The 24,570-nt window shown below is 40.8% G+C and overlaps 1 protein-coding gene across 1 annotated transcript in view; it reads left to right on the top strand.

The window, feature by feature from the left end:
* Positions 1-24,570, top strand: part of Cc2d2a (coiled-coil and C2 domain containing 2A) — a 97,334-nt gene that overhangs the window by 65,219 nt on the left and 7,545 nt on the right. The window contains exons 23-32 of the mRNA XM_026403359.2: positions 2,164-2,331; positions 4,661-4,766; positions 4,962-5,071; positions 6,382-6,478; positions 6,956-7,054; positions 9,889-10,065; positions 14,034-14,237; positions 19,036-19,125; positions 20,361-20,474; positions 22,274-22,408. Coding sequence (XP_026259144.2) covers positions 2,164-2,331; positions 4,661-4,766; positions 4,962-5,071; positions 6,382-6,478; positions 6,956-7,054; positions 9,889-10,065; positions 14,034-14,237; positions 19,036-19,125; positions 20,361-20,474; positions 22,274-22,408 — 1,300 coding nt within the window. The remainder of the gene's footprint in view (positions 1-2,163; positions 2,332-4,660; positions 4,767-4,961; positions 5,072-6,381; positions 6,479-6,955; positions 7,055-9,888; positions 10,066-14,033; positions 14,238-19,035; positions 19,126-20,360; positions 20,475-22,273; positions 22,409-24,570) is intronic.

Here is a 24,570-nt window from a genome sequence, read left to right as displayed (position 1 = left end):
GTGGTGTCCCAGTACAGCCCATCTCACCTCCACTGCCTCCAAGACCCTCCTGCAGGTTCTCCTCTGCTTTCCTAATCTCCTGGGCCACAATCTCTCCATCACAAGGCCATGGAATTGGCTGCGACCTCACCCTCAGAGTCTGGGTCTGGCTCAGGCACCCCAGTGGGAGGACAAAGGACATCAGGGAAAAAAATGGAAGTTGGGAACTGACTATTTGCTTGGTCAACTCCCTATTTTTAGAATAATCTTGAAAGGTCTCAGCTAGGGTGGGCACATAAAAGGTGAAAGGTGGTCTTATGGGGACATTAACATGACTTTTTCTGTGGTTCAATTTTTTCTCCTAAAAAGGTCATTCCCTGTGCATGCCCTTCCTCTCCCCTATCTGACTGGTAGAAAGGCAAGGCAACCCCCTCCACTGTCATCCATGGACAGAAGAGAGATGGTGTCTGCCAAAATTCACATGGAAACCCCTCTCTCTACAGAGTCCTGTCATTGAATGTTGCAGTCATAAAAATGTCACTTAGAACAGATGGTGATTTTTCATGCTGTTTTTCTTTTCTTTCTTTTTTTCTGCTTTACTTTCTGCATTAAGTTCTGAAGGCTCGGGGTATGTTCATTCTTTCTTTTTTTTTTTTTCCTTTTTTTAATTTCAGTTTGTTCTTGGCTTTAAACTAGAATATCTCAGTATGTAGTGGTCCCAGTCATGCTCCCAGACCGACAGTTGTGGAGGATCAAAGCCTCAGTGGACGAGTCCCTCGGAGGGAGGAAGCATTGATAAGGGAAGGGGCGTCCCATGTCAGGATGCCCGGCAAGGCTGTGTCTCTGAGGCCCTGAGTCTGGGTTAGACAGGCGTCCCCCGGAAGGTGGGCTCTATCATCAACGCCCTGAGTTGGAACCCCAGCCCCCTCCCGAAAGGCCTTCAGCAAATCATAACATCTCCCAGAGCCTCCAGGTTCATCTGAAAAATGGGGTAAATATTTTATTTCAAGAATAAGTACATCATAGGCAAGTTCCTAGCACTGTCCTTGACACATAGAAGGGCTTAATAGGTTCATAGAGGGTCCCTATGCTGTGCAGGATCCTGGAGAACAAATGGACCAGCTCCTGGAAACCCTTTGGGATTGCCTATGGGAGCCACCAGTAATGCCAGGCAAGAGTTGCAGGCCCCCATCCAAAAAGGGGCCCGCTCAAGAGCCTGCTCCACCAGCTCAATTCTGAGCAGTGAGGCTGAGATCTCCTGGCTGGCTCTGCACAGGGGGCTTTGTTCTGTGGCCTCTGGCATAGTCATTAATGTCCACTTCCAGACACAGTCACATCTTGTTTCTGTTCAGTCTCTGAACAAGAACTTATGTTGCTCTGTGCACTTTTCTCCCATGGTTCTGGGACCGTGCTGCTTTTATCTTCCTGGAAGTGCTTATTGATGATCATCTCAGTGATCAGGAGAGATTGATAAGAGAAGGATTCTCTCCCCCCCTCCACCTCCTCCTCCTGAAGTCACTTAGCCTCAGTCCCTGTCCTCATCCCAGCAGTGGCATTTTAGAGACCTACTGAGTGCTAGATCAAAGCCAGGTGCTTCACACCCCTCCTGCTTCATCCACTCAGCCACTCCAAGAGGTGGGGATGATTATGCTCATTTACAGAGGATAAAACAAAGACTTAGAGAGGTGAAATAATTTGCCAAGAGCCAAGATTCACGCCCAGTTCCGTCTAAACTCAGACAGTGAGAGGTCCCCAGAACTGCCAAAGGCTGTGTGCACTGTCTCCTGTGGGTGGAGCACTTAATAATGCTGACAGAGGGTGCACAGGGAGTCCCTCCAGCTGAGTGATATTGGCCCTGAGGAGGGAAGGCAGGAGCAAAGGTGAGGGTAGGGGAGTACAAGGGTGCGTTTGGGGGTCTGGCAGGTGAGCAAGGTAGACAGCCAGGCAGGAGGGCAGGCGGGGGCCAGGACATGGCTTTTCTTCCTCTGCGGAGTAGCAGCTGAAAAAAAAAGTTCAGCAATCCGTGCAGTGGATGGGCAGAATTTCTAGACTCTTCCAACCACCTTGAATAGGACAGTTTCCAGAGGCCTGTGAGAAACCTTGGGGCAGAGTTGGGAGAGTCATCCCCTAGTTTTCCAGACCTTTCTTTTCCTTTGAGTCCTAATCCTGCTCTGTAACCATTAGCATTTTGGGCCTGAGCCTTTTCAAGCTGGCAGAACAAAAGCGGCCACTGAGGCCAAGGAGAAAAGGGCGGAAGAGGGTGACCGCCCAGAACCTGTCGGATGGAGACATCAAGCTGCTGGTGAACATTGTGCGGGCGTATGACATTCCAGTGAGGAAGCCCCCGGCAAGGTGAGAGTCTCCTGTCCCCCTGGGACGGAAGGCGTGGGAGCCCAGCTAAGGCGAGCTTGTGGAGGATGCCCACTCTGGTTCTTAACATGGGCTCTACTCAGCGGGCCTGGGAGCTCTGGTTGAAGCCATGGCCTGTCCTGGGATGTAAGAGTCAATTCAGGTTAAGGAGGGCCTCAGTGGGACTGGGAAGAACATCTCATAGAATGGACAAGAGGGACAGCTGAACAGCACGGTGGCCCCCCCAGGAGTAAGATGGTTTTCCCGAGGCTCCACCGTCCCCCTCGCCGCTTCCCTCTGCTTCACTCTCACGTGAAGGCAGTGTCCCTACAGCCAGGGTACCCCAAGCTCAGCCTCACAGCCTCAGGACAGTCTGAAGGTGCTAACTGGGGTCAGGTGTCCATCCATGGCATAGTCACCTACAGCCAGAGGCAGGGTCACAGAAGAGAGTGCCAGCTGGGCAGATACACCAGAAGCGTCAGCTCACGGTTTTTCCTTCCTACCTGTTCAGAGGACTGAGTTAGGACTACCATGGCCACTATCCTGGGGGCAGCAGGGAGCCCCCAACCATCAGAAGCTTATGTGAGACAAGCCTGAGCTTCTGATGCCTTTGCAGAGCAGAGACAAAGGTCCAAGAGTTAGACCTCCTTTTTGCTGGTGCCCTTTCCAGTGTCACGGAAGAAGGAATACATTGTCCATTCCACAGGAGCAGTACCACACGAAGCTAACGCTTAAACTGCTCTTCCATCTCCATTCATTAGAGGGAAAATGGAAGGGGATGCCAGAGGCTTGGCCGCGGTCACTCAGCACCATCTGATTCCACAGGAGAGCGCCAGGCCAGCTGCTGGCCTCGCTTTTTCCTCCTGCAATTCTTCGTTTCTCCAGCACTCCATGTGCTCACTTGCTGCTGCGCCCTGTCTTCTTCACAAAATTATTCTCCAACCTATTACCATACATCTGTTGATATCCAGGCTCATGGCTCTGCTCCACCTGAGTCCTGAACCTGCCAGGGCCTCACTTTCCCGAGCCACCCTGACTGTCTCAAAGCTTGTCATGTTCTGTCAAAACATACCATACTGACGGACCGACTGTGGGGTGAAAACCCACACATAAAGAGCTTACAGGTGTTGGCTCTGTTCGTTTGTTTTTTAAGAACATAGAAGCATTTTTTGTTATTTTTGGTCTCTACATAATATTTTGAAATATTAAATTGTTCATTCAGATAACTCTAGGCTACACCATTGTTCCCTTATGCTCTGCATTTCAATGAGTATGTATCCAGACAGTACAGACATCAACTCTTCCATGAAACCTGCCCAAATCTTTACCCCCTACCCTGGCATCCAACCAAGCAGGATTTTCCACTTCCTTCTCTGTGCTCCTACAGCCCATGCCCATGGCTACAGTCACTTTATTGAGATTGCTTGTTTACCTGCCTGCCTACCAATGTAGTCTGAACTGACCTCTCCTATTGGATTTTTCATCCTGAGGCAGACATAAGGCCTATAATAGAATATGTGCTAAACAAATGGGTTCTCTCTTTCTTTTTTAATAACATAACTGATGGTTTTCAAAGAGGAAGAAGAGCTGTGCTGTTAAATGTTCCACTTACACTGTCTCATAGATTGTCTGAAAACTTAACTCTGAAAAGGTGAGGGTCTGATAGAGACAGTTTGTACTTTGTTCAATAATGAATGCACAATAATTGGCAAACCCTAAAATTCAGTATAGATATGCAAGTGGGATGTTAGGATGGTGGGGGGAGGTATCTGGAAGAGGCTTTCTAGAGATAATCTTCGTTCTTTTAAGAATGAACCATAGGGAGAAAGGGACAAGACCCATTGGTCCTCACTGAAATTAGGAGTCCCCCAGCCTCCCTTTCCCAGTGACAGGCCTTGCCTGGGGCAGGTAGCTCTGGCCATTGGAGATTACAGGTTCAGAGAAAATACAGTGGAAAGAACTGGAACTGGATGGAGGAGGGACTTTCTGGTCAGATTCTTTTACCCAGAGGGACAGGCTCTCATTTCTGGGGGAAAAGTCAGGTCCCTACTCAGGCAGGCCCTGGGAAGGGAGGAGAGAGAAGGAACATTTTTCCTCTGTTCTCAGTCAGACATGCAGGCCTGGGAATGGAATCTGGAGAAGGCCCTCATAGCCACCAGGTGGCCAGGGAGGATCAGAGCATACCTAGCCTTCTGAAGTTGGATCAAGCTCAGGGACAAGGGCTGTCACCACAGCCTCCAGGGCTCACATCTCTGAAGGAGACCATATTCTCAGTAGAATTCAATGATAACTCCTCACATCATTTCTTTCTTTCTTACCTTTTCCCTCCTAGCAAATTCCAGCCGCCCTCGAGGTCCTCCAGGGCTTTCAGTGAAAAGCACGTTGCCTCCCCAGGCACACACAGCCCGGCCCACAGCCCCGACTATGCCCTCGGCCAGGTGAGAGGCCCCTATGCCGGGTTCAGCTTCCAGTCCTGCCCGTCAGGTTTTAAGAGCCAACTTGATGGACAGTCCTGCCTCTGCTTCATGTTCTTTCAAAACATACTATTGATGAAGCACAGCCAACCACTACTAAGGACTAAATAATTCATCTACCCACGATGGACTCAGGATTTGTTCTTGCTTTTATTAAAGGTTTTAGTGCGTCCTTTTGTAGAAGTCTCTTTTCAACGAACAATTTGCCACACGACAACCGCTGAAGGGCCGAATCCCAGCTGGAATGAAGAACTCGAACTTCCCTTTAGGTAAGCATACGTTCCACTTTAAAGAACTGTTGGATATTTTGAAAAAAATGCAAAGGAAACAGAGACCCAGCAAGAAAAGACTAAGGCAAAAAGTTTGTAGCTGGTGAGCTCCAGATGCCAAGTGCCACGGTTTTCCTCTGGGACCCACGGCTGACTGCGTTCAAGAATAAAAGTGGAAAGATGTCAGAGTTGGGAAACCTGGGTCAATGTTGAGACACTCTACTTCCCTCCAGGTTCTGGCTTCTTACAGCTCAAATTTTCTCATCCCCTCACACCACCAGCCCTAAACTGCTTTTCCTTTCTTCCTCATGTCCTCTCCTAAAGTGAATCTGAAACTCCCTAGTTCCCATAAATGACACTTTCTCCCTCACCAAAACCACACAAGCATTCCAGAACTTTGGTCAAAGAATTTTAGATATTTAAAAGATTATTATTTTAGCACTTGAAATGATCATCTAATCCAACCCTTTGCTTTTATGGAGAAGAAACTAAAAGCCACAGAGGGGAGGTGACTTACTTAAACCCACATGGTAGATTAAAGGGAGAGCAGGGATTACAACTACTTAAGCCAGGACAGGGGGAAGATACCACTATGATACAGGGAGTGAGCAAAAGGAACAAGAAGGATTAAAGGCAATTGCTTAGCAAAATACCTGTGGTACCCGGCCTCCAGCCACACCATGTTCCAGGGAGTGGGCAGCGGGACCATTCAACAGAAGGCTTACACTCCAGTGGTCTCCCAGGAGATGCACCCTCCTAAGATGCTTAGGAAGCCCACAACTGACTCCAAAACCTCTGGAGGCCTTGTAGCTGGACACTGAGCCACCACAATCCTGCCAAGATGACTCTTTGAGGGAGGGGGAATGGGAACAGAAAAGATAATAGAATGAATGGGGCATAACTTTCCAACTCCACATCATGTATGACCACAATAATAGGATTCTAATCAAAATAAGTTATAGCCCTACAGTATGTCAAAATACATATATACTGTCATGTATATCTAAAAATAACAAAGAAAGAAATAAGAAAAAAAACAGAATAACTCATTGCAAAGCTTATAGCCTCACTAGGAAGAGCCAGCAGAGGGTTTGGATGGGCACAGAGCCTCCAGTCGAGGGCTCTCTGCATTGGAGTGTAGGTATGACATGGCAGCATCCCTGACCGAGATAAATCCTTGGAACGACAGCACGGCTTCTAATCCCCACACCTGTGCTCCCACTTAGGTGTTGTTCAAATGTTGACATTTGAGTGCTCATAATTTCTATGCTGCCTACTTTCATAGTCCCTGTTGACATGTTATTTTGCAGGGCCCCTAATGGGGATTACAGCACAGCGAGTTTACAGTCAGTGAAAGATGATGTGTTTATTAATATTTTCGATGAAGTACTATACGATGTCTCAGAGGTAAGTTCTCAGTTTAAAGGAAACCATCTTAACTCTGTTCTTGGCAAACCTTCTACCCTCTACATAAGTCCTAAGCACAATTTCCATCTTCCTTGGGTTTGAAATATTTGAAACTTGACACATATAATTGGGGAAAAATAGATGGGGAAGAGAACTAGCTTTTTAAATTATCAGCTGAGTATTTGCTTTGCAGAAATTTTATTAGTGCTCTGCATGCACTGTCTTATTCAATTCTGAAATAACCCTATGAAGTAGATCATGAAATCTCCAGTTCATTGATGAGAAAACTAAAGTTCCCAGAAACTAAATGGCTTTCCTAGGGTCACTTAATAAAGTGTCTGAGCCAGAACTTGATTAAGTCTGTATAACCCAGGTCCACAAACTTTCAGCTAAAATCCTGCTGCTCTCCTGCTATCATATTAATTAAATGAGTATCTGGAGTTCTTAAACAATTATTACTTCCCATGTGTCCTTTAGGACGACCGTGAAAGGGGAAGTGGAATCCATACCCGTATTGAGAGACACTGGCTGGGATGCGTGAAGATTCCATTTAGCACTATATATTTCCAAGCAAGGGTAAGTACCTAAAGTCAGGGTTCCATGAGAAAAAGGCATAGCTCGAACCATTTTTTCCTGTGAAAAACTCAACACTGAGAGAATATATGTGCAAACCCCTTGGAAATAAGAAAATCACTGTATGAAGTCATCGATTTGCCTTCAGACTTGCATGGCTTATTAAACTTCTGTGTTCCTCAGAATTTGCAGTTACTGTAGGACTATTCAAATCTGAGAATTTTTTAAACATTTCAACAGAAGTGAAGGTGGGACAAAGTGGCGATTTGTCAAAATGATAAAAATGAAATGGATGGTGCCTAAAAGTAATTTGAAGGAAACAATCAGGACAGTTGAGGACCCATTTAATGAAGTGCGTACATTAATAGTTTTGCGAGTGCACATTATTTAAAACATGAAAATCCATGAGCACAGGCATGCTCCACAAAGGCTCCCTTCTTCAGAGTTAGTCATTTTGCTTAAGGCACCCATTAGGTTGGCAACTCTAGAATGACTTAGTAGCTGTAATTTGGGACAGTTAAAGATTCTGAAATTTCTTTGACATCCCAGTATTAAATCCACAGCAACAGGAGCCCATGAGCCACTGCAATGACCACACAGAACAAATGCTGCCTAGGCCACAGACTCGAGCAAGACCAAGACCCAAACTCTAGTCTGGGAGGCTTGGATTGGTTGCAGTCTCAAGCATCAACTGGAATTGCAGTTGTCTCTGGGAAAAAGGAGCAGTCTATATAGCTCATGTTGCAGTGGTATGCTGGCCCAAAAGAATTTAGGGCAAAGGGGAGGGAGAAAAGGGGAGGAGGCATGAGGGTAGAAAAGATGGTGAAATGAGATGGACATCATTACTCTAAGTACATGTATGAAGACACAAATTAAATGACTCTAATTTGTGTACAACCAGAGAAATGAAAAATTGTGCTCCACATGTATACTATGAATTGATATGCAATCTGCTGTCATGTATAACAAATTAGAACAAATGAATGAATGAAGTTTTTAAAAGAATAAATTATAACTATTTTTAAGGAAATTATTAATAAAATGATCTTTTACCTAAAAAAAAAAAAAAAAGAATTCACATTTTCCTCTTGGAATAGATTTTAAATTTAAAAAGAAAAAAAGAAAGAGCACATCATTTTTACAAATCAAACTATCCATAACATTTGGCTTTGCTGAATTTCATATTTGGAAGATATGCAGAAGCAGTTACTCAAAACTCTCCTTGGCCTACCTTGGTGATGTTGAGGTTCTGCTGTGCCCCTGGAGCTCACTGACAAGACCTTCAATACCCTAAAGCAGTCTGTTCTCTTTCCCATGCTTTGCCATGGAGATTTCCCTTGCACTGTGCCATAATCCGTGTCCTTCCCTGCACTTCCAGTCTTTAGGCCCTGGTTCTTTTCTCTGGAGCTACAAGACGAATCCTGATTCGGTAACTATCCTGGGTGCACAATGCATACCATTGTTTATATGTAACCTTGATTAAGCCTTACCACGCCTCTGGCATCACTAGTCCCATTTCGAAGATGAAGAAATGAAGCAGTTCATTAACTTACTCAAATCACAAAGCCTACAGCACAGTTGGTATCCACCTTTTAATGACTTCCAACATGCTAGGATTGGTAGAGGAGAAAGAACTAGTCAATGTTTTGGTTTATATGCTTCATTATATCTTTAGAGATTTATTTCATTACATTTGTCTTTTAAAATATTTTGTCTGACTCCAAATTCCATGCTTAAGTGTGGCAGAGGTTGCTATGGCATCTAGTGTATAGAGACCCAAGATGCTGCCAAACACCTGAATGCACAGGACAGCCCTCCAGAACAGTGACCTGGCCCCCAGTGTCAACAGCACCCAGGTTGAAAAACCCTGTCTTAAATCCTTATTTGTGAAATTTTCTTTTTTTAAATTTATTTTTTAGTTTATAGGTGGACACAATATCTTTATTTTATTTTTATGTGGTGCTGAGGATCGAACCCAGTGCCTCACACATGCTATGTGAGTACTCTACCTCTGAGCCATAACCCCAGTCCCCACTTTGAATATTTTAAGATAGTACTCATTCCTTCCTGCATCATCTACCTGTTGTACAGAAAAAAAAATGTGCTATTATTTCATCTGTACTTTTTATGTGATTGTTTACCTGTCCACCCACTATCTATCATCTGATTAGATATAGGCTTTGGTGAACTCTGTTAATATAAGGAGAATAATAAATAAGAGCCTATTCAGTTCAACCCAAAAAGTTCTATTCAGGTTGTTCATATTTTAAGTTCTTCATTTCTCCTAAGATATAAATGTCACTAAAGACTGAAAGAAAAATTGGATTCTCTGCAAACTTAATAATTCTGTAGCATTAGTCTTCAATAAATTCGTTGCTGCTTTGACTTTACGAGAGTGAGAAAGTCCTGGCTTTTGAAACACTACATAAGTTAGTTCTTGATAAGTGGCTGATCAATCATTCAGCCCACATTTATTGGCCACCTAATGTGTACACAGAACACTTCCACATGTCAGAGAAAGATGATTTTTTAAAAAAAAAAAAAGAGGGAAAATATTGCAGGGAGTAATTATCTAGAAGAATATGACAAATGTGCACACAACTATAAAATCCAGCAGAAAACCATAATATAACAAATAAAATAAACTATACATAAAGGTGGTAGAGATAACAAAGTATTCATGAAAGAGACAGCACTTCATCTAAACAAGGCTAGAAAGATGTGAGGGCTTCCAATGCCAGTCTAAGTGATTTTTATTTAATAATGAGTTGAGACTTGCCTTTGAACTTCTGTTGGAAAATTGCCAGAATGCTTACCAAGTCATATTTTCTTCACAGATCGATGGAACATTTAAAATAGATATTCCCCCAGTTCTCCTGGGCTACAGTAAGGAGAGAAACATGATTCTCGAGCGAGGCTTTGATTCTGTCCGAAGCTTAAGTGAAGGTTCCTACATCACCCTGTTCATCACCATCGAGCCTCAGCTGGTTCCTGGAGAGTCAGTTCGAGAAAAGGTAACTCTGCTGAGGGTCTAGAACCCACGTCCCCTGCCAGTGAAGCAGGAGAGGAGATTACCAGGTGGAGCTTTATAAACTCTTCACCATACAAACAGATTCTCCTACTGCAATCTCTGTTTATTATTCTTTCAGTTTGAACAGATGTGTGGGTTTGCACTTCCACTGAGCCAATAATTAGGTCAGTCAGCAGTCTAAACTTTTAGGCAGAGCAAGACAAATGTAAACACGTTCTGCTTTTAGAAGAATTTTTCTCAATGTGAAGAAAATGAAATGTGACAAATGAGAACATCAGATTGCTCTTTCATTTGACATTTGCTGGCAAGCATGCTGAAATAGATTTCCATGTCTGACCTCACATCCCTGGCTGTGCTATGAGTAGATTCATAGGCTCATAAGGCCAGATGACCTTCAAGGGTCATTACAATTCATTTCATGAAATAAACAAACATCTGCACAAGTACAATTTTAGATAGTTCTAGAAAAAAGAATTTCTAGAACATCCATTTGTTAACTATTCCCAACCTTCATCATGAGGAAATAACTTTCCTAATGTAAATGCTTACATAGCATTTACACACTCTACCCTCATTGGATTTGGGAGAAGATATTGTGACCTCTTATGCATATGTAAACTAATCCAGTAGTAACCACCACCACCCATGTTTGAAGTCCCTTACTCTGTCCTCAGCACTGTCAGAGGCTGGAGACGTGTTCTCTTCTTTCACACTTACAGGTATCTTGGGCATGGGTCTCCAACTTAGAGGTGAGAAAAGGCAGACTCTTTTTCTGCAGGGGCACACAGGTAGCACATGGCAGAGGTGAAACTTAAATGTCTGTCTGGCTCCACCTTGTATTCATTCAACCCACAGTACTGAGCATCCCCAGAGCTCTAGGCAGGGGGTAGAGCAGACTAGCAGGTGGAGACTCTGCCCACATTACACCCAGCATACCACATGTTGTCCACCTCCAACCTCTGAGTGCTGAGGAACTGCATATTTTGCTGACTCTAGTTTCCCATTGTAATTAAGATTCAGATGGAGATGGAAAAAAAAAGTGAGCACACTTCTGTTTCTTTTCCTGTATTACAATTTAGTTCACAGAGAAAAATACTTTTTATATTCCATTTACAAGGCACTTCTAGGACATGAGGATTATTGGAAACACAAATGTACTGAAATTCAGATTAATTTTACATGCTAAGCTTTATCACTAATGCTCAGGTTCTCAAGAAAACATTAAAATACATGCATTTCAAAATATTTTCAGAAAGGGAAATATATATTCTGAATGTTTGTCTTCATGTATAAACTCAAGAGAAGGATGATGAGTATATTTGCATGGAAGAATGCTCCCAGACAAAAGATGAGTTTGTTATTTCTATGAATTCTTAACAAAAGAAAAGGCAGTCGGTTTGGAGCCAGACTGGAGATGAGCTTCCAGTCTGAGGCTGGCAGAAATGATGAAAACCTGGGACTGCTCTGTACTAAGGCTCCTTCTCCAGCCCTCGCCTCCTGCTACAGGACCCTGCCAAGGTTTCCAGGGCTCAGAACAGGTCCTCAAGTTCTGCAGCCTTTCTTCCCTAATGCTGCCTTTAGTGGCATTTCACTGCCCCATGGTGGCTATATGAAGCATTTCTCTTAGATTTCTAAAAAGAGGGCTTATCCTTGGTTGCAGTTAAATAAGACAGGCATATTGATTGACAGGGCCCTGGTATCCTTAATACCCAGTGATAGAAAACACCACCCCATAGTTCACCTGCAGACTCTTCAGGAGAGAGAAGTTCTCACCTGAAACAATTGGGAACATAACCTTGAGTTGTTCCACCACTAACAGCAACTTCCAGGATTAGCAGATTAGAGTCCCACTATCCACATGGGCAAGTGTCAGACTCCCATATGGAGTCATTCCATATGATTTTTTAAAGGCATTTATGAATGTAAAAGTTTAAAGAATCAGCTCCTGAAACACTTATTTTAAGATTCCTTACTTTATATTGTCTTGGTTAAAAATTAGTTTTTTTAAAATATTTCTATTAATATAATTTTCTTCTCATTTCTTTTTTCTTCTTGCTTGCTTATGATAGCTGAGCATGCTTAAGAAGGTACCAAGTGTTTTTTTCTACAGTTCATCAGTTGATAGTTACTAGGTTTAATTAACTGCTATCTCCACCATCCCAGGGGATAGGATCCTGATGCCTATGTGATCCTTTGGCAGTGAATATAGATGTCTGCAGGTCCATGAAGAATGTCCAGTTTGGGACTGGGGTAACTAAGCAGTAGAGCACGTGCTTAGTGTATGCAAAACTCTGGGTTCAATCCAGCACTCCTAAAAATGTCCTGGACATTTTTATTTCATCCAAGTGAATCTTAGTTGGCATTGAATTAAAAGGTCACCAATATGAATGTCACCTGCACACTGGGAGCATATGTCCAGTTCCATCAAGTCCATGAGCTGCTTCTTACAGAGACAGTGTATCTCTCACAATTGTTTCTGGTCTGTAGGGACTTCCACGTGTGACTGTTAAGAGGCAGGATAAACCCGTTTCATTAATTTAGAGATCAAAGAATGGAGCCAGTTAAGTCTCCCCCAAATGTCATGTCCAATGAACTTTGAATTTAACAGTTCTGCCTAAATTTATTTCATAACAAACAACCCAAGCCAGGCACAGTGGTGCATACCTGTAATCCCAGTGGCTCAGGAAGCTGGGGCAGGAGGATTGTGGGTCCTAAGCCAGCCTCAGCAATTTACTGAGGCCCTAAGTAACTCAGGGAGACCCTTCCTCCAAATAAAATACAAAAAAGAGCTGGGGATGTGCTCTGGTTAAGTGCCCCTGGGTTCAATCCCTGGTACAAAAAAAGAAAAAGGAACAACACAACCCAGATTCTTTTAGCATTTAGCTCTTTTCCTTGACACTTAAATCACCAACATAGCATACTACTTAAACTCCTGCTTAATGACATAAAATGGTATCCTGGTGGCCTAAATAACTATTAATGCCATTAATACTTATTAGGTGGTTATCATATGCATGCTGTTGTATGGAGGAATGCATTCAAACACAGGCCCTGCCCACAATTCACTGCTACAGAGTTAAGATACCGAACATCAAGGGAAAGTGGTAGAAAACATTCCTGATGCACTTTTATCCACCTGAAAAGCCAGTAATCAGTAAGGAGTCAAGATCTGTGTGTTCTTCCTGGACAGTGCAATAGCTGCTTCTCCTAGCTGCTCCCATAGCACCCTGTGCTTGTCCCCATAGAAGCTCTGGGCAAGGAGTTGAGCACCTGGTGGCTTGTCAATGTTCCCCTCCAGGCTAGAAGTTCCTTAAGGGGATTATTTCATACTCACTTATCCAGAATATGGGGACTCTTAAAAGCTCAGTAAACATTTTTCAAGTAATTGGATGAATAAGTAAATAAATGGGTTTAAAGGAACAGGGATAAATTCAGGTGTGTATCTTTTTTTGCACCATTTTTGTTTCATAGTTTTCCATCTTTTTGAAAGTACAATTATTTCTGGCTTCACAGTTCTATCCTAGGAATCTGTGACAGACATTTTACATTTGAGATGTTAGATGTCTGAGCCTCACCCTCTTAAAACTCACATTAAAATACACATAAAACTCCATTGCTTGGGCTCATCAATCAGAATTAGTGTGCCATAGTTTGTTTTTTATAGAGTATTTTAATATTCCCAATGGTTTCCACATGGCTGCTTTGCCTGTTTACTACTTTCTTTTAATCCTATAGAATGTATATTTTAAGTGTTTAATAAATCAGTCTAATTAATTATAAATATAAGTAAATAAAGCTGCAGGGACACCAAGATGTGATGGTTTTATAAAGATTCACTTGTCAAGCTTCCCAAACCACACTAAATAGTTCATGCTGACTGTCGCATCCACACATATACCACTTTGTCTCCCATGATCATATGTTAAACCCATGGAGTCTTTCTTTTTGAAGTTTGAGTCTCAGGAAGATGAGAAATTGCTTCAAGCAACAGAGAAGTTTCAAGCTGAATGTGCCTTAAAGTTTCCAAATCGTCAGTGCCTTACAACAGTAATTGATATAAGTGGAAAAACTGTGTTTGTTACCCGGTATCTCAAACCTTTAAACCCTCCTAAGGAGCTCCTTAATGCCTACCCCAGTAATCCACAGGCAACAGCAGTAAGTACTCATTGCTTATTATGATGTTACTAACAATGTTTTAAAATTTCAATATATTGCCACTGTACTATATTACATAGTATTTAAAAGATATTTCCTGGGGCTGGGGTTGTAGCTCAGCAGTAAAGCACTTGCCTAGCACATTCGAGGCTGAGTTCGATCCTGAGCACCACATATAAATAAATAAATAAATAGATTAAGATAGATAGATAAATAAAATAAAGCTTAAAAAATAATATTGTATTATAAAAAAAGATTTCCTATATCAAGATTATTGGTGATGAAAGTAATGATGGAGACTTTTTTATTGCCACGGGGCTTATTTTCTTTAGAAGAGTCTGCAGGTCCCAGGGATGACAATAAATAATCCTTAATTCATTCTTTCAATTAATAATTTGAGTGTTTACTAAGTCCCTGGCATTATATTAGGTGGTGAATATTTAACATATGAGAAGGTATTTTGCATTTTTCAAAATGTCTTATGTAAACATGTCTTCACTGTATATTCTCAGTAACTTAGGTTATGACCCACAAAGCCTCTAGCTTTAGAACTCACGTACTTTCTATTATACTAAAATAACTATTTGGTACTATGCTTACAGCTAGAAGCATTGTTGATTAAAATTAAGCAAAAAAAAAAATTTCAACAATTTAAGCATTTTCAGCACTTAGGTCATCACTCCAAAGACCCACACACTGGATCGTTAAATATACATGTTCCATTTGTTGACTTCAAATTACCACGCCCATCACAAACTCATGAACCAGAAGCCGTATGTTAAGCAGGACATTTACATGAGTAACCCATAATGTTTTTGGAGAATGGGCAGCATAGGGAGTGACTGCTGCTACCAGTCATTCACATAAAGATTTAGAAATAAGATTTTTTTTTGCAGATGTAGATATATATAAACTTGTGTTTTACATGTCATTTCTTCAAGTAATTTTTATTGGAAACCATAATAAGGACTTGTATTCTGTCTAGCAGAGTAATGTAATGTACAGAATATTTCTCCCAGTAGAGAACATTTACAAGTGATAATACATTAAATGTTTCAAATATTTTAAAAATCATGGCTGAAACAGAAGTAAAGTGAAGGGGGCGGGGGAGCGGTGAGAAATACAGAGACAAGAAACAAAGAATGCAATATTCTACAAGGGTGAGGGCTTGAAATAGTGTCTGCTGTCCTTCCTGACAACTAGAGCTGAGTTTCAGTGAGCTGCAGGCTGTGGGAGATGGGAGACCTAGAGCAGGCTGGAAGCTTAGAGACTCAGGTGGAGATGAGTGAGGGTAATGGCCTTAAGGGATAAAGTGGGAAGTCCTTGCCCTGAGAAGGAATCCAGCTGCCTAGCTTTGCCTCTGGATGAAAGAGAAATAAAGAGGTTTTTTTTTTTTCCTCCCTGGGTTCATTCCCAGCATCCCTCCCCACCAAAAAGAGTCTTTCCGGAGAACTCCTAATCGTTAACCTGTATTTACTCACATGTGGGATTAGAGTTTATATTGTCTGTAGGTCCCAAAAAAACTTCAACCAAAAATTTAGTTGAAAGTATTCACTTTTGGTAACAATCCCAGATTCCCGTCAAAAGCAAATACAAATCCTTCTAGAAGAAAGTCATTTCATCTCAATGAAGAAATAAGTCACCATAAAGAAGGTTAAGAATTAGCATAAACAGGGCTGGGGTTATGGCTCAGTGGTAGAGCACTTGCCTGGCACATGCGAGATCCTGGGTTCGATCCTCAACACCACATAAAAATAAATAAAATAAAGGTATTGTATCCAACTACAACTAAATAAAGAAAGAAATATTTTTTAAAAAGACTTAGCATAAATAATAAGCCGACGAATCTGGCCACAAAAACTATAGACAGATTTATCAGTACAGGATGTAAAATAAATATTGTTTTTAGTTAGTTTTTTTCACTGCTGTGTCTAAAAGACCCAACCAGAACAACTTTAGAGGAGGATAAGTTTGTTTGGGAACTCACAGTTTCAGAGGTCTCAATCCACATACATCCGGCTCCATTCCTAGGAGGAATAAAGGTGAGGCAGAACATCATGGCAGAAGAGTGTAGTGGAGGGAAGCAGCTCATATGCTGATCAGGAAGCAGAGAGAGACTCCACTCCCCAAGTGCAAATATATACCCCAAAGCCACGCCCCCAATGCCCACCTCCTCCAGCCACACCGCACCTGCCTCCAGTTACCACTCAATTAATCCCATCAGGGATTAACTCACTCATTAATTTAAGGTTCTTACAAGCAGTAATGAAAAATACAATAGTTATAATTAGAAATTAAACAAACAGATTCAGTGGAACATTAAATACAGAGTTAGTGAACTAGAATGCACATGCAAACAAGTTACTTGGAATACACACAGGCATGGGGAGATAGAAAAGAATGCTTAGAGGCAGGGGACATGCAGGAGGAGGTCCAAACTGTGTAAAATGGAGTAAGATGATACTCAAATAGTCTAAGCCAGGAGTTTCCAAGACAATCCTCTGATTCAGGAAGTCCAGTAAATCCTAAGCAGGATAAACAAAAAGAAATCAAAATCTAGGCAGAACATAAAGATTAAGATAATCTTAAAAGCAGTTAGAAAACATAGATTATCATCTACAGAAGAAAAATGATTGGAATAACAGACTTGTTAGTTGCACAATGAGCCAGAAAAGAAGACTCTTGACAAGGCTTACAAAATAGCCTTTTGTCAAACTAGTAGTTGATAGTCAGGGAAACTGTCCTTCACACAAGTGTTGTGAGAATCACAACCAAAAGATTCTTACTAAAGGAATCACAAAACGTATGGACTGAACGTGAAAGGAAAATCCTAAATAGGACACACAATTGCTGCAGTCTGGCTGGGCACAAAATCACGAGCCACTCACAGCCTTGTAGATTCAAACAGCAATTCTTTATTCCCGAACTCACACCGGCACTCTACACACGTTCTGGGGAAATCCACGTTCTGAATCCCAAATACTCTCTGAATCTCCTGCAAGAACTCAAGGGGAACTCAAGGAGCTGGCGTGCCTGAGGCAGCAGGATACGCCCTATTCCCAGCAGGGTACACCTTAAACCTGGAACCGCCCTAAACCCAAGGAGCAGGATACTCCCTAAAACCTGATCCGCCCTAAACCCAGATCCGCCCTGGTCCTTGAGCAAGGTCACCTTACTCAAGCATACATGCAATGTCACTGCAAATGACCTGGGTCCAAAGGCAAGCCCATTTCCACAATGGAGAGTCTTTCCTCTAAGCAACATGGAGTAGGCTGACAAAGAAATTGCCATGCGTCATTCCTACTTGGCAATGGCTCTCAGCACACAATACTTGGTGAAGAAATGGGAAACTTGTGAGTGAATCTACAACATTGTCATGTGGTGTATATGTGTGTGTGTGACCCCAGGTCCTTGTGCATGCCAGGCAAGGGCTCTCTACCCATGAGCTGCACCCACAGCCCACACACACTGTCTTACAAGCCATAATAATAGCAATGTGGGTGAAAAATAGATACAACCAAAATCATGAAAAAAGTGTGAATGTGTCAGGACAGGGCTGATGAGAGTATTTTAATGCCCTTGATATTCTTCAAAATAAAGGCAAAGATGCTAACTTTAGAATTTCACTTAAATATACATATTGAAATTTCTAGATTAGCCCCTGAATAAATGATAAGGGTGTATTTAACTTCTAAACTAGCAAGAAAGAAAATGAAACGGGGTGAAGAGAGTTGGAGGGAAAAAAGAATCAGAAAAAGTATGGAAAGTAAAAATACAGAATAAAATGATAGGAATAGTGTATGACAGAAATAAGTACAAGTCAAAAAGAAAAAGAAAAATGTAACCACATTAAAATTGAGAACTTGAGGGGCTGAGGATGCAGCTTAGTGACAGAGTACTTGCCTAGCATGTGGAAAGCCCTGGGTTCAATTCTCAGTGGTGGGGTTGGATTGAGAACTTGAGTTTATCCAAAGACACCATAAATAAAATGAAAAATCAAGCCACAAATCAGGAGATGATATTTACAACAAATATAATACAGAAAGGGACACAGAATAAAAGCCAAAAAAAAAAAAACTTCTTATATACCAGTATAAAAATGTGCAAATTTGAAAATGTGCAAAAATTCAAACAAGTAGAAACATGGATAGGCCAATAAACATGGCATGATAACCTCGTTAAAAAAATTTTAAAATATGAATTATAAATACAAGGATGTCCAGATCTTGGTTCTTAAACACCATCCCCTCAGAAGTGAACCAGACTCCTTGGAGAAATGCTGCCTTTAAGACTGGGCTAAGGAAAGTACACCATGACCAGGAAAGTACACCATGACCCGGAAAGTCCTATTATACCCGAAAGTGAAGAAGTGGAGAGGGAGAAAAAAAAAAAAAAGACCAGGATACTTCAAAGGGACAGAGAAGTCAGTTTCTTCATCTGTGAAAGATAAATAATAGCCATAACCTTCTGCATAGGATGTCTGGTGAGGATTAAGGTAACACAATAGCAGGTTCATAATGAGCATCACTGTTTGTGAAATACGAAACTTACTTTAAGAAATGCAATAGGGAGGGGGCTGGGGTTGTGGCTCAGTGGTAAAGCACTTGCCTAGCACATGTGAAGCCCTGGGTTCAATCCTCAGCACCACATAAAAAAATGAATAAACAAATAAAGGTATTGTGTCCCAACTACAACTAAAAAAAAAAAAAAATGAAAAAAACAAAAAAGAAATGTGGTAGGGTTTGATGCTGTCTATTTTTTTGGAAACAGTTTTTTAAAGCTGATCTTGTGTCTACAGGAACTGGTAGCTCGATACGTGTCCTTGATTCCTTTCTTGCCTGACACTGTTTCATTTGCCAGTATCTGTGACCTCTGGAGCACCTCTGATGTAAGTTGCTCTCCCTCTCAGGGAGAGGTTTACTAACTTGAGCTAACTTAACTGAATCTCTCTAAATGGCTTGCAAGTCATCTTCAACTGGAACATTCATTTGCCATCAAAAATAAAATCTATTTGACCATATCAACTAAAATTCTGAAGTATTTCTCTTCCTGGTTCAATTATCTCAAAGTTCCTAAGTTAAAAAAAGAAAGAATAAGAAAATGACACTTCAGATGTCTTAATGCTGAATTGTCCATCTAGTATTATTACCTTCATATACTGAAGTATATGAAGACTTAGCCCAGTCTAAAAAAAATCCAAATTGCACTCTATATTATAATTGGAAATGGTATATTCATTAATTCGTGGACTTCTTAAGGCATGTCATATCATTATTTATTTAGGACAATCACCTGCCAAATACCAGGCACTATACTAAGGCCTAAATGTGAGCAAAATCTCCACTTTCATGGAATTTACAATTGATGTGTGGTGCATAAATTTTCAAAGGAATCTTTGGTAGTACAAAACAAACATCACAGATACTCATTCTGTTTCTGAGTCTCATGTTGCACTTTTTGCATTACAGAGTATTATACAGCTTCCTTTGAAGGATAGTACTACATTGAAGAAATCAAGTACACTTTATAGTTTTTGTTCCCCAGTATATTTTGGTAACATAAGCTTTGATAATTTTAGAAATAAAATTCTATAACCTTGAGGGATCTATAAGAAGCTATGTGAACACTAGAACAGTTCATGTACCCTAGAGGCAGACTGGCCATACCACTGCCTGGGGATTGCTTTATTGATCTGTGCCTCTACTTCCTCCTCTGCAAAAACTTGGAAACAAGAATACCTTCCTTAAAAAGTTAATCTAGGAAGAAATGAACTCATGCATAAAATATACTTTAAAAACCACTTAGCACATAGTGTACTTTCATTTATATATGAAAACTAAAACTTTGAAATTAGTGTCTTCCCTACCCCACCCCAATCACACTGGGTGTTAATTCTTGAAATCCACATTGAAAGCATCAGTGTTAAAGAAAACGTCATGTTCACCAGAAGTGTTTTTGCTGTTTTAAAGATTATCAACACAGGGTCAACATTTTGGGAAAGATGTTAAAAACAAGTCTTATGCTTTAAGAAACTAATTTCAACTATGACCTACTAAAATCTGCATGGCCAATCCAGAATGAAGCAGTCATTCAATACAACATTTTTTTTTTCTTTTTTGTCAGCAATTTCTTGATCTCCTGGCAGGAGATGAGGAAGAGCATGCAGTGTTGCTATGTAATTACTTTCTGTTCCTGGGTAAGAAGGCCTGGCTGGTGATGGGCAATGCTATTCCTGAGGTAAGACACTTAGGCTGGCTTCAGCAGAAGAGTGTATTTGTCTAACCCACTTAAATGTTCAGATCATGGCCAGAACTTGTTTTCATAATAATTCTCTCAGTTTCTCAGAAAGCAGCCCAGAGATACCTTAACTACCATGGGTAACATATGAAATGGTTTAACAAGGTACTAGCGACCCTACAAAGTACTTCAAATTTTTTTTTTCTTTAAGCAAGCCCAGAACTTTTACCATCCAAAGTCCTCATTTAACAGTCCTTTTAGTATAAGCTTTCCCTGTCCACATTCCTGAGCATTCTGATTCCTTTAGGAATCGCATGTTCTGCACCCTGAGGAGGGAAAAGGATTCAAAGCAGTGTGGTGAGGCGAGAAATCTCTCCTTTCATGCCCACTGCTTCTATGAGATGTATGCTAACTTGGCAGGCAATGGGGACAAGCCAGATAACCCAGGAGCAAAGAAAAGAATGTTGACAGCTATATCTTGATGTTAGCATTGCTATTTTTATGAAATCGCAGACATAGTGACTATCTGAATTTTAGCCACAGAAAATATCCCCCAAATTTGGGCAATGATGGGTAATTGTGGATCCAAGGATAGAAATTTCACATGGGTTGAAGCAGATTACCCAAAGAATATTTCAAAAAGAGGCCATAGAGGTCAGGTACAAGGACGCTCTAGGAATCCCTGAGAATTAGATAGCAAGAGTTGCTGGCTAGCTCAAGGGAAAGAAGAGTAGGCTCAGAAGCATAAGTCCTATGTTCAAGGTTCCATGTCTACACCTCATTAGCCAAGTGACCCTAAGCAAGTCACTTCACGACTTGAAGGCTATTATCAATAAGCATATTGTAAAGTGAAATCATGCATAAGCAATAAATAAATCAATCATTGTAATAAAAGAATCTACCAATACACAAGTATTATGGGCAAAAAGTAAAAGTCCCTCTTCAGGCTCCAACCCCAAGCCCACTCTCCTCCAAGTATAGTCACTTTAACAGTTTGGTAGGTATCATTTTACGCCAGTAAGCTTTCCATCACGGTGACAAAATAGCTGAGATAATCAGCTTACAAGGGGGAAAAATGTATTCTGGCTCATGATTTTAGAGGTTTCGCTCCATGTTGGGCCTGTGATGAGGCAGGACATTATGATAGGGAGTGAGTGGTGGAGCAGAAGCAAAGAGAGAGCGCTTTGGTGATAAATCCCCTCCCTCCAAAGTCACAGATGAAGGATCCATCATAAGATCAAAGCCCTCAGGATCCCATCATCCACCAAGGCCCCACCTCTGAACACTGCTGCACTGGGGACCAAACCTTAAGTCTGTGAGCTTTTGGAGGACAGTAAAGATTTAAACTATAAGACCTTTCAAATCTTCTATGCATGTACCTAATTACAAATATGAATCAAATACCTTACTTTATTCAAAATAGTATTCAAACATAATCGGCTTTCTTGATGCCTGACATCAAGAAAAATGGCAATTTTACTGACTCTAACAAGAAAATGCCAATGACTGCTTATTTCCACTAATAGTTCATTTGTCAACCAATTGTAAAATATTCTGGTTGGGTGACTCTTGTCTTTATTTGGTCACTATACTAATAACAGACACAAAAAATTTCCCCAAAAAGTTGATTTCATTTTTAAAGTCAGTACAACTCAGAACTTCAAATTAATGTTTTCCATTCACCATGGGATTTTAAAAATTAGAGGTTCAACTAAAATAATGAAACATCTATGCAAATTACTATTGACTTTACTTACATCATCAATTGGAAACTGTTTTTAATGGATATTTTCCTTCAGGGTCCAACTGCCTATGTGCTAACTTGGGAACAAAATCATTATTTAATATGGAATCCTTGCAGTGGACATTTTTATGGACAATTTGATACGTTCTGTCCTCTGAAAAGTGTGGGCTGTTTAATTGGTCCTGATAATGTGAGTATTGCCATTTCCTTTTAAACATGGTTGATTGGTTGTTGATTTCTTAAAATTTATCGATTGATTTAAATATCCTATATATCCAAAAACATTATATAAATACACACACACACACACAAAAAAAAAAAACTGAAGAAATGTGGTGGCAAGAACGGTGGCAGAAGTAGTCATCTAAACGGTCCTAAATAAAGCTTTTCACCTCACCTGCAGAGAAGCAGAATGAAATTTTAAAATATGGGATTTAGATTCAGAGAACCTGAGTTTCTGCCCTGGTTCTACCTTCAGTTTTCTGTTCTAAAATAGCACGTACAATGGCTAGCCCATAGTTCTTTAAAAACTAAATAAATATAACTTATCTCCTAAGAATGGGTTTCTTTCTCTCCCTCCCTTTCTTCTTTCTTTGCAGTACAGGGGATTTAACCTAGGGCCTCACACAGGCTAGGCAAGTGCTCCACCACTGAGCTATACCCCAACTCCCTTTTTCTTTTTCAAAGGGAGATGCCCAGGTACTACTGTAGAAATGATTCTGTCATGGGCGGGGTGGGGTGGGGTGGGTGATTTTATTATGAAGGATACTGTGTAAAGCAGTGTTTACAAATATGAGTTAAGGGGTCAGACTGCCCGAGTTGAAACTCTTATCATTTACTAGTGTGTGAGCTTGGGGAATTTCTTAATCTCTCACAAACTGTGTCTTCATTGATAAAACAGAGGTGATAGTGGGGTCATTGCTTCTAAGTAGAAAGTGTCCATAGAGTGGTTTTGGGAAGTATATGAGATAACTAATGTGGAACACCTGTCACATACTAACAAATGCACCTATTGTTGGTTGAATGTGTTTATACTCATCATGTACTCACCGCTCTCTGAACTTTGTGTATCTGTCAGTAAAAAGTGTGCAGATATCTCCAATACATGTGTTTTTATTTATAAATTATATATGTTTACATGTGTATCAATATTTTATATTACACAAAAAGCACTTTAAAAATAAACATAAAAAATAGAAGATCTAATATTTTTCTTCCCATTCTCTGGAGTGTGTACCCTACTTTGAAGAAAACTTGTTTACTTTTAAGGCTACAGCTAAATTAGAGGTAATATATGCCAAGCGCCTTTCATGGTGTCCAGCAAATGGCTACTCCTATTAATTATATTTCACATTATTACAAATGTGAAAATAGTACTGTGGAGCACTATGTTTATGTTAATTATTACTTTTAATCAAAGTCTTTGTCATAATCATAAGTGATCTGCTAAACTCCTTCTAGGTTTGGGTTATCAAGGTTATCAATAATCAAACAGGGTCAATAGCCATTGAAAAATCCTTTGAAGAACTTTTTTTTTTCTTTCAAAACTATTGTTAGCTCTCAAGACAATTACTGTATGGTTGCCCAATTCTCCTAAAGGCAGTGACAGGGACTCATGATGTGCACCCCAGTGGCAGCTGTCCTAACCCTGCTCTAAGCCTGACTGCTCCCAGAGGAGGACACATAGTGGCTGCAATGCCTGGCACTCTCAAACCTCACCTGCTCTCTTCCCCACCACACAACCTCTTTGGATGATCAGTTCTTTCTCTCCTTCACTCCTTTTCTAAGAATTAAGCTTCTCCCCTTTCCACCATTCCTACTCCAAGACCTGGCTCTCCCAATTGACTCAACTTCCCTCTAGATGTTTTTGCCTACCTATCTATTTGCTCCAGAGTCCAACAATTCTAAATTATGCTTTTTCCAACCTGAATGCACTCTGAACTGCTACTGCCTGCCTTTCCTTTCCTTCTAGAATTCTTCAAATACTAGTTATAACTCCTCTTCCCTTTGTCAGTACTCAGACCTTAACCCACCATAATCTAGCTCCTCTTTCCTGACATTACTACAAAAATTAAACTCAACAAGTACCATTGTCTTGCTAAAAAATAAATCCAATGGCTTATCCTCATTCCTCACTCTTCTTTCCTTTTCCAAATATGTAACACAGCTAATCCCTTCTTCAAGAAAAATCATGTTCCCCTCCTGGGTTTTGTTGATAAAGGACTAATGTTTTTCAGTTTTTTTGCAAAACCTTCCTCCCCCCTATTGGCTTTTTTTCTCACTCCTAAAATAAATAAATAAAAGATCATAAAGATTCCATATTTAATTCCATATTGTTAGTATGGGCGATTT

Source organism: Urocitellus parryii, chromosome 10, assembly GCF_045843805.1.
Source record: "Urocitellus parryii isolate mUroPar1 chromosome 10, mUroPar1.hap1, whole genome shotgun sequence".
Classification (NCBI taxonomy): Eukaryota; Metazoa; Chordata; class Mammalia; order Rodentia; family Sciuridae; genus Urocitellus; species Urocitellus parryii.
This window is presented reverse-complemented; position numbering and strand designations above follow the sequence as displayed.